Below are 11305 nucleotides of genomic sequence, written 5' to 3' on the forward strand. Positions count from 1 at the left end.
TCTTTCCTGCAATGAGGGACCCACAACTGAGCACAACTTAAGGTGTGGCCTCACTAGGGCCCAGTACAGGGGGAGAATCACTTCCCCGGTCCTGCAGGCCACACTACTGCTGCTCCAAGCTGGGATGCCACTGGTTTTCTTAGCCACTTGGGCACACTCCGGGCTGCTGTCAACCAGCACCCCCTGGTCCTTTTCTGCTGGGCCGGTTTTCAGCCCCTCTGCCCCCAGCCTGTAGTGCTGCAGGGGGTTGTGACTTGGCACTTGATCTTGTTGAACCTCATACCATTGGCCCCAACCCACCAATCCAGCCTGTCCTGATCCCTCTGCAAATCCTTCCTGTGCTCTGGCAGATCAACATTTCTGCCCAAGTTGGTGTCGTGTGCAAATTGACTGAGGGAACACTTGATCGCCTTGTCACTAAAGACAGACGTAAAACAGGACTGGCCAACACTAAGTCTTGGGGAACCCCGCTAGTGACCAGGCCCAGCTGTATGCAACTCCATTCACCCCAAGTCCCTGGGCCTGGATGTCTTTTACCAGTTTTTTACCCAGTGAACACTGCATGTGTCTAAGTCATGAGTAGCCAGCTTCTCCAGGATAATGCTGTGGGAAACAGTGCCAAGGGCTCTACTAAGGTCCAGGTAGACAATACTCACAGCCTTTCCCTCATCCACCAAGCCGGTCACCTTGTCATAGAAGACCAGGCTGATCAAGCAGGACCTGCCTTTCGTAAATCCAAGCTGGGTTTAGGATGGCACGGAATGGCACTCAACACAATCCCAGGCACTGAGGTCAGGGTGACAGACCTGAATTAGAAGTTACCTCATACCTACACAAGGAGTCCACAATCCAAATACAAACTCCAGTACAGCCTATAACAAAACAACCCAGAGGGGGCTGCAGGAAAATGCTTCTCATTGATTAACTGCATTTCAACTTACAGTATGTAAAAATACTTGAAATCTTATTCCAAGAAACAGAAAAGTACAACCAAGTCGTATATTGAGTTTTAAGACTCAATTCCCTTAAAGTGGAAAAAACAATGAGACAAAGCAAGCATGTTTGAGTAATATAACTAAATTTCTGTATAAAATGTGTTAAATTGGAATTTTTAACACCATTCTTTAAGAAAACTATTGCTTAGTTCTAAAGAGATTCTTGTCTGAGGCCATTTAAATGGAAGAACAGCAGCAATGTGGGCTCTCCATAGCAGGGGTTTCAAAGAAGAGAAAAAGCTCATGTGATCCTGAGAACCTTTTTCCATTAATAAAGGGAAAGCCAACTCACACAATTCATGCTTTCATGATTTCTTTGCACTCTTGTCACACAATAATGAGAAGTCCTAGTTTCCTTCCAGTTCCCTCCACATGCCAGTTACTACAAAAAAGGCCAATCTACTAACAGCCAAACTCAGTTTTGTGAAACTCAGCACCTTTCAGAACCTATTTAAAGCAACCAACAATCATACCATTAACTGCACAAATAAGAAAGTTTTTTATTGATTTCCAGAAAAAAATATACAATTTTCACTCAAAGAATTTAACCTATATGTGAAAAGGTAAGCCTTAAGCAGTGTTTTCCTACGTCATCAGAATTCTATTAGAGGGTAAGAATATAAAGTTCATCTCTTCAAAAAAATCACAGCATTAAGAAAGGCATCATTACACTTTATCACACATCCTCAATTCTTTTTATTTTGAAAATTAAGTTTGCATGAATAAGGTCTCTTTTTCCATTAGAGATTAATATTTTATCAATTTGTGGTTAAAATGCACCCTTGAAGAATAACGCTACACTTATGAAAAACATATCAAAATGCTATTGAAACTTAAACTTCAGTGTTTTAGTTTAACACTTCCATAGAGAAATCAAACTACTTGTTCTCCTAATACAACTGTATTTACTTATTCAGAAGATATTCTTGTCTACTGAATTTTATTTCTCACCTTCTGAAAATCCACATGGAAGTAATGGCAAAATAAATTCTCTCTGATCTTAAAAAGCATTCATTTTTTTAAAATTTCTTATTTCCACTAGTGATGACTAATACTAAAGCAATCATTTCTTATTAAAGACACAAATGAACATACTCATGAATCCAACTAATCTTTGGCAGTCAGCTCAAATTAGCATATACTATCTTTGTAACCATGACCAGCAAGCAGTATCAGAGGTACTGCTACAACAGCATATGGAGACAAGAAAACCAAGCAAGTATTAATCTCTTTAACCTTTCTGGCAACTACCTACCTCTCCCATAACCTTCACGGACACACGTCACATACAGATGCACAATATTGAGCAAATGCTTAATGCCTTGTAGCTTGATCACCCACTGATCAGCTACAACTGATCTAACTGGATGCAAACCTCCAACTAAAACTGAATGGCAATCACCCAATAACTCATGTTCTGCAAGAGCAAAGCATGACTTGCCATTGAAATCACCATCACAGTTTATTCAAACACTATTTTAACAAAGTAATACTTGTAATCACAACTGAAGTTGATTAGGATCAAAACTCCAACAGTGGGAGGTATCAAAACATTATAAATTGGGTATGTTAATCTGAAGGGTGTAAAATTCATGACTCTAAGGTAAAAGTGGTTTTGCTTTGCTAATGCTGGTAATAAATGAATGATGAAAATATGAGCTTTAACAGCAAACAATTAGAAGATCTATTTAAATATCAGTTACAACTACTTTCCAGCTGAGTCCACATTCAGTACACTTAGTTCATGCATTTTTTAAAATTACAGCGGAAGGTTCACTGAATAAACTTCAGTCATTATAAAATAATCTTGGTTAAACTTTTTTCTTTTAACATTCATAATATTGATACTCTCATTAAAACATGAAAACAGCCTGTTTTATTCACCAAGCTGGCTACTTAACTTCAGTCCATTAAATCATTGCTTATTTCAGCACAAGTGAAGTTACTAACCACAAGTTACTAAAATCATACTTGAAAACAGAGTAACTTGATATTAAAAAAAAAGATATTGCCTCCTACTGTTCAAATTACACTGAGACAACTCAATGGAGAATATGAGGCACAACAAAAAAACATAGTTTTTTGAAATCAAAGTTTCAGATTGTGTCAGAGAAGATCACAGAATTAAAGGACTTCTATTGTATAATCCTACGAAACAACTTTTAAAGCATAGTTTGAAAGCAGAAACAAGATGCACACTATCCAAAATCAGTGCTGTGCTTTCACTTGCCACTCACAAAAGGGTCAAGTCAGAAGGAACCACAGTGGCTCAGCTGGTCCAAGCCCTCTGCCCTCACAGGGTCACCCTAGAACACACAGTACAGGACTGCACCCAGATAGCTCTGGAATATCTCCAGAGAGTGAAACTCCACACCCTCTCTGGGCAAACTCTTCAGTGCTCAGTCACCTACACAATAAGGAAGTTCTTCCTCATGTTCAGGTGGAACTTCCTGGGCATCAGTTTCTGCTGTTCCCTCTTGTCCTGTTGCTTGGCACCACAGAGCAGAGCCTGGTCCATCCTCTGACCCCTCCCTGCAGACACTGACAGACATTGGTAAGATTCTTTCAGTCTTTTCTCCAGACTAAACAGGCCCCACTCCCTCATCCTCTCCTCTGTGGTATTTCATGCACTCATAATAATTCAGAATAGCTTGCTAATATTTCTAAAAGCACAAATATAGCACCTGTGTGAACAATTCTTTATTTTTACTGAGCTGTTTGAAACAAACATGAGAAGTTAGCTAATAAAAAACAATTCAACCTGTTTTACTTGTACACAAAGAAGGAATTTTCAGAGTTTAGCCAAAATAAAGTCAGCCAAATCAAAACTTCCTTTCTTGATCATTACAGGATTTAGGAAGCTTTATTGTTAACTAAGCTGTTTAGTTTTAAATACAATCATAGGGAGATATAAATCCCTTACTCCAGAGGTTATCTAGATATAAAAGATACCAGAAATAACCTAGAAGTATTTATTGAAAGTAAATATACACATACGTACAAATACATATATATTATGGAAAGCATACACAAGGTGCTGTAAATACAAAATGGAGGTGTTTGTTAGGGCCAACAGCTACTAGTTCAGCATTAATACAAACCAAAACAGTATCACAAACTCTCTGCATAAGTGACATAGCACACTGTTGAGGGTATTCGTTGTACACTTTAAAAAAAGCCTGTAGTTGTGATGCCAGTTACTTGAGGAATATTTGGTGCAACACATGCCCAGATACCAAAATTTGATATATCTGAGTGTGGATTTCATTGCATGGAAGATATGCACAAATAAGACAGACTGTAAAACATGTTTTATGCTCAATAGAGTTTCCTATTGTATTACTTAGAAATAAAAAAAAAATTAAGTAACTATATTACCATGTGTGTTTTCACAACTTTTTGTTTTGGTTTTTCCTTTATGCAACCAAGTATATATACCTTTTACCAAATTTTTTAATACTTTTTTGACTCCTAAAGCATCCAAGGAGAGCAAGGTCTTTGTCACTGGACAGAACTATGCTATAAATAGTCTTCATTGTAACTAAAGGGGAAAAAAAACATATCAAGGATGTTGAAGCTGAAGCATAACAACGACCTCATGACATTCACTTTAAGGCTAATATTTCTTGAGTGTTTAGGATTGGATGAACCCATCTGGCATACAATTCTATTCAAAGCCAGTTTAAAAATATTAGATTACTGCACCTGGATAGGAAAAAAGGTCAGTTTCTCTGCATTGCCATTAATGACTCAATCTCACTTAACTCTTGCCATAGCTTTAACTTACCAAAATGTCAGCAATATTCCTGAAGAAAAGCTTTGAAACCTGTGCTTCTCCACTGGTACACAGAAACACCTCCTCTCATTCAATCAGTAGTTGGTAGAAACAAGTACATGAAAACACATTCTGCAGAAACTTATTTTATTTTTTTTCAGAAAGTTAAAAGTTTCTGTGACAGTTTTACCAAAAGGCTTGTCTTCAGGTCACAACCATCATATTGTTTATAGTTGGCGGGGGTGGTGGGGGGTGGAGAGGCACGGACCGACGGGGGAGGACACACGCAAGGCAGTAGTAAACAAACAGAGTCAGATACTTTAGTACACCTGCATCTTCATTTCTCTGCAGTTAACTCAATGAAGCTGACATTTACAGAAATCTGAACTATTTTGCTTTACATCCAATCACTTCTGAAGCTGTGAATGGCAAGGAAGACTAAAATTACTACAGCAACCGAGGCTGCCGTCACAGACACCTGTACACATCCGCCCCTCGTCGCAGGAGGTCAGAGAGGGCACATAACAGAAAACAAGCCCTGCTAACAGAGATTTTCGAGATTAATAAGTTGTCTAACAGTTTTTTAACTGAGGGCTTTCCACGTCAAGGCCCTTAAATATCTTCTCACAGAGGACAGCGGCTCAGCTCTTCCTAAGACGCAGCCTTCACACTCCAGTGGCATTTCAGCTACCGAGCAGCCGAATGCTTTCCAGCACGCTTTGAGGAACCAAACCACTAAGTGACGCCGAATCACATTTGTGCCACCGCTAATAAATAAATAAACTCGTGAACGAGAGCAGCGCTATGGGCTTTGGGTGACCCGCACAGGGCCGGGCGGGGACAGCGCCCCGAGGGCTCAGCCCGGTCCCGGAACTCACCTGTGCGCCTTCCTCTGCCCCCGCCAGCGCTGCCGCGGCTCTTCCGCCTCCTCCGCCGGGCCGCCGAGCTGCGCCCCGTCCCCAGGGCAGTGAGGGAGCCGTGAGGGGCGAGGGGCGCCCGCGCATACGGGGCAGTCGCGCTCCCTCCTCACCGCCTCCCTGCCCCGGCTCCCCGGCTCCTCATCCCCGCTACGAGGCACCCCCGGCTTCCTCGTCCTCCCCCTCCCCGCTGCCCAGCACCTGCCTCCCCTCAGCCGCGTCGGCGCCGGGACCACGTCTCCCTCCAACCCTGCCCGCCCCGTCCCTCACTCGCTGCCCCCGGCCGGTCCCCCCGCCACCGCCATCTTTTCCGGGAGGGGAGAGGGGCGCGCACGCGCGGCCGCGGCGAACACGGGCCTGCAGCGGCGGCCGCGCGCAGGCGCGGGGACGCGCCTCACCCCACCCCGGGATCGCGCACCTGAGGGGGCACGGTGGGCCCGAGCCTCAGATGGAGTGGGTTAGTCGAGGTTGGTCGCCTACCTTTGTCCGTGAGGTTTGCCATAAGTGGTTCAGCTCCACAAGTGAGCGAGGTCGGCCTCGCTGGTTTCTCCCTCTCCAGACGGGCTCTGGTGTGGCCTGAGTGGGCAGCGGTGCTGTGGTGGCCACCTCCCAGCCATGAGGATGGTTCCCTAGTGGTTCCACAGTTTGGTAGCTGAGGTCCCTCATCACTTGTGGCTAAATATCGCCTGCTTTTTGGGTGACTTTCTCCACTTCCAGACATCATGTTTACACACCCTGTTTAGGGTTCACTTTCACTTTCCTGTTTAAGCTCCTATTCCCTATAATGTTACTTCATGTTGATACAGATCCCCTGTCCTCCTCGATGTGAAGCAGATGTGGAGTCATGAACTCCCAGCACCCCCAACTGCAGCCTGGAGCACACAACTCTTTGAGTTTCTCTGTGCTACCTTTACCACCCTTGGCCACCGCCTCTCACCGCTCCACGGTTTAGACTTTTGTTAGTAAGATATCTCATGGGTTTTGTAACTACCTTCTTTCCTTTGATGTGTGTAAGGGCCTTTTTACTACCAGTCTGAGCGTCCTTTACAAGGTGTTCTTCAAATTCTCTTTCAGTTTTCATTTCCTGCTTTGATATGACCTGCAGTGTTTTACAGGTTTCTGCTCTCTTTATTTTGGCCCAGATGAGTTCTGCCCTCTCATTAATATCAAAGGAATTTCTTGCCAAACCCTCTCCCATTTTTCTTGGACAGAGATCCTGCTAGAGTCTGTCACAGGAAGCTGTCAAACCACAAGTGTTCGTGAGTGTTAAACACATATTAAGGGAAGTTGCTACATACTGATAAATAGCTGAGTCTGTGCATTTTGTGTTTTGATATTGTTTGTACTGCTTGTTTTAGTAATGAATTTTTCCTGGGGTTTTAATATAATTTTTAATTGCAATTTCTGTCATTGCTGTGTCTTGATTATCTGTGTTTACTTCAAGTGTGATAAAATTGTATCCTACAAACCATGAAATCATGGCCAGTCTTCGCGAATGAAGATTTGGGAAAGGTCATTACCCTTTCAGCTTGCACAGTGGATTTTTTAGGTGAGACACAGTGTGCGCTGAACTGAGCCCACCCTTTAATCCTGAGGTTCATCTGCTGGGGCTGAGCGAGCTCGGACAGTGGCAGCGAGGTCCTCAGGACGTAGGTTTGTTTAGAGTGACCTTCTCTTAGATGGATGGCCTTACAGGGCTGACGAGCTCCATCTGCCCGGGGAAGTCCCCTGACCGGGAATCGAACCCGGGCCGTGGCGGTGAGAGCGCCGCATCCTAACCACTCGACTCTGGCCTCAAATCGGGAGGCCTGGAGAGACGCCATCTATAACGCAGCTGTCTCCTTTGAGAACACACGCAGGATCACTCTCGAGGAAAAAAGGCAACGCAGAAAGAACCGTGTATTGCAGAATACACCATCTAAGGAGTCTTTCTGCTGTGCCTTTTGCAATCGGATATGTCTGTCACGTATTGGCCTCATAAGCCACCAGCGTGCCTGTAGCAAATGTGGATAGAGCCTTCCCAAATCTTCATTCGCGAAGCCCAGCCATGATAACAAACCATGACCAGGAATAGCTAAATACAATTTGATGCAAATTTGACTGATATTATGAAAATGGGCACAGTGAACATACATGTGTGCTGGTTTAAAGGTAAACCAGCAGGGGAAATGAACTCAACTCAAAAGAGAGATTATAAGTCAGAATAACAATTTAATAAAATAATACAATAAGTATGATTATACAGACAAACAATTGGTTTTAACCCACAAAACCCAAATATATAACCCAGCACCCTGGGGCATGAACAGAGCGGTGTTCTTTGGGCCCCCTGAGTCCAAAGGAAAAGGAGAGGGGAAAACCTGTTGGTGAGAGTGCTGTTGCAGTCTGGTCAAAAGTGGTGGTCTGCAGTCTGGTTGAGAGCAGTGGTCTGCAGTCTGGTTGAGAGCGGTGATCTGCAGTCTTCCTCTGGATCCCACGAGTGGTTAAAAAAGGTCCCTAGACTCCAAGATTATATATCTTCCAGTTCAGGCAGGAATGCTCAGTATCTCCCTCGGGGGGGGGGATGTTCCTTAATGGGTGTGAGGACAAGAGCAATCCTACCTCGAAGGCGTCTTAGCACCTAGTTTATAGCCTGAGGAGTCAGGCTCTATGTGCAGATAGAGCCATTGTGTTATCAATGGTTCATTGATAATAGTTTCTGGGAAATGGCATGGAAGGCTATAGAATACACAGTTTTGGGTTACACCCATCCAGTGATGAACTGGTCTCAGCTGTCCTAACTAGGACAACATGGAAGAAATTCTTTACTGTGAGGGTTTGAGGCTCTGGCACAGGTTGCCCAGAGAAGTTGCGGATGTCCCATCCCTGCAAGTGCTCAAGGCCAGGCTGGATGGGGCTCTGAGCAGAGGAGTCTAGTGGGAAGTGTCCCTGCCTATGGCATAGGGGTTGGAACTGGATAGTCTTTATAAGGTCCCTTCCAACCAAAACCATTCCATGATTCTATAATGTTAGCTGTGCCAAATGTTATCTTTTACAGTCATATGATGTATCACACTGATTATGGCTTTTCAAAAGACAATTGTTCTTTGTAATATTTTTGTGATTTCAATCACCTTTAGTTTCCCCAGCAGATTACCTAAAAGCTGAAGAGTGAGAACAACAATAATTTTGTATTCTAAGGAGTTTGGATTAAATCAGAGAATGTTCAGCTGTGTGACAGCCTAAATAAGGACAATTTTAAATGTCTCTGTGGTGCACACAGTAACCTTCCACTTCAAAATTTCTTGAATTCAATTCATAAGAATCTGTCTTCAGATTTCCTCCTGACTAATGTAGTAGCCTTCTATGATGGAGTAACTCTATCAGTGGACAAAGGAAGAGCTATGGATGTCAACTACCTGGGCTTCTGAATCACAGAATCATAGAGTCATAAAATCAGCCAGGTTGGAAAGGACCTCTGAGATCATCAAGTCCAACCCTTGATCCACTACCACTGTGGTTACTAGACCATGGCACTAAGTGCCACATCCAGTCTCATCTTAAAAACCTCCAGGGACGAAGAATCCGCCACTTCTCTGGGCAGCCCATTCCAATGCCTGATTACCCTCTTTGGAAATAATTTCTTCCTAATATCCAACCTAAACCTCCCCTGGCACAGCTTAAGACATCTTGTCTTACTGATAGCTGCCTGGGAGAAGAGACCAACTCCTACCTGGCTACAACCTCCTTTCAGGGAGTTGTAGAGAGTGAGGAGGTCTCCCCTGAGCCTCCTCTTCTCCAGGCTGAGCAACCCCAGCTCCCTCAGCCTCTCCTCATAGGACTTGTGCTCGAGTTCCTTCACCAGCATCGTTGCTCTTTTCTGGACCTGCTCCAGGACCTCAATATCCTTCCTGAACTGAGGGGCCCAGAACTGGACACAGCACTCGAGGTGTGGCCTCTCCAGTGCTGAGTACAGGGGAAGAATCACTTCCTTGGACCTGTTGGCCACACTGTTCCTGGTCCAGGCCAGGATGCCCTTGGCCTTCTTGGCCACCTGGGCACACTGCTGGCTCATGTTCAGCTTCCTGTCAATCCAGACTCCCAGGTCCCTTTCTGCCTGGCTGCTCTCCAGTCACTCTGTGCCCAGCCTGTAGCGCTGCATGGGGTTGTTGTGACCAAAGTGCAGGACCCGGCACTTGGCCTTGTTGAACCTCATCCTGTTGGAATCAGCCCAACTCTCCAGCTTGTCCAGGTCCCTCTGCAGAGCCCTCCTGCCTTCCAGCTGATTGACACTGCCCCCCAACTTAGTGTCATCTGCAAATTTGCTGATGGTGGACTCAATCCCCCCATCCAGATCATCAGTAAAGATGTTAAACAGGACTGGGCCCAACACTGATCCCTGGGGGACACCACTAGTGACCGGCCACCAACTGGATGCAGCTCCGTTCACCAGCACTCTCTGGACCCGGCCCTCCAGCCAGTTCCTAACCCAGCAGAGAGTGCCCCTGTCCAAGCCATGGGCTGCAGCTTTTTCAGGAGAATGCTGTGGGAGATGGTGTCAAAGACTTGCTGAAGTCCAGGTAGACACATCCACAGCCTTCCCCTCATCCAGCAGGCAGGTCACCTGATCATAAAAGGAGTTCAGGTTGGTCAGAGAGGACCTGCCCTTCCTAAACCTGTGCTGGCTGGGTCTGATCCCTTGTCCATCCTGTAGATGCTGTGTGATTGCACTTGGAATAATCTGCTCCATAACCTTGCCAGGCACTGAGGTCAGGCTGACAGGCCTGTAGTTTCCCCGTCCTCCTTTTTGTGGATTGGCATGACATTCACCAACTTCCAATCATCTGGGACCTCCCCAGTGAGCCAGGACTGTTGACAGATGATGGAGAGAGGCTTGGCAAACTCTTCCTCCAGCTCCCTCATCACCCTAGGATGGATCCCATCTGTTTCCATAAACTTGTGAGGATCCAAGTGGCTAAGCAGGTAGTAACTGTTTCTTCCTGAATTACAGGGGGGCTGTTCAGATTCTTCTCTCTTTCTGCAAGCTCCAGAAGCCAGCTGTCCTCAGGACATGTCTTACTGTTGAAAACTGAGGTAAAGAAGGTGTTAAACACCTCAGCCTTTTCCTCATCTTTGATAATTATGTTCCTGCCCATGTCCAATAAAGAATGGAGGTTTTCCTTGTCTCTCCTTTTGCTATTGATGTATCTGTAGAAAGACTTTTTGTTATCCCTAACAGAAGTGGCAAGCCCTTGGTACAGTCCCGGCACAGGAAAGACATCGACCTGTTGAAGTGAGTCCAGAGAAGGGCTATGGAAATGGTCAGAGGGCTGATAATGAAAGGCTGAGAGAGTTGTGGTTGCTCAGCCTGGAGAGACCTTATCCAAACAGCTTCAGGAAAATGAAACTACAGCAGTGGCCATTTACAACTTGCAGTCCCTTGGTTCCTTGAGGTACTAAAGTGAACAAATGCATTAGACTATGAGCTGTACCTTTGTGCTGAAGTGCAGCACAGAACTATTGCCACATGAATAAAGTAGGGACTGTATCTGCCCCAGCAGTGTGACCCTGCTCAGGGGTTTGCTGAGAGCATTTCAAGCAGCAGCTGCGGCACTTTGCAGCTACAGCTCCTCCCTGGC

The 11305-nt window shown here is 45.0% G+C and overlaps 1 protein-coding gene across 1 annotated transcript; it reads left to right on the plus strand.

The window, feature by feature from the left end:
• The first annotated feature begins 575 nt into the window (after positions 1 to 575).
• Positions 576 to 7088, plus strand: LOC135407259 (uncharacterized). Its single transcript, XM_064642147.1, has 3 exons — positions 576 to 791; positions 5599 to 6154; positions 6899 to 7088. The coding sequence occupies exons 1-3, from the start codon at positions 576 to 578 to the stop codon at positions 6955 to 6957; spliced, it is 831 nt and encodes a 276-aa protein (XP_064498217.1). The 3' UTR covers positions 6958 to 7088.
• Positions 7089 to 11305: the final 4217 nt, after the last annotated feature.

This window comes from Pseudopipra pipra, chromosome Z (genome assembly GCF_036250125.1).
Source record: "Pseudopipra pipra isolate bDixPip1 chromosome Z, bDixPip1.hap1, whole genome shotgun sequence".
Classification (NCBI taxonomy): domain Eukaryota; kingdom Metazoa; phylum Chordata; class Aves; order Passeriformes; family Pipridae; genus Pseudopipra; species Pseudopipra pipra.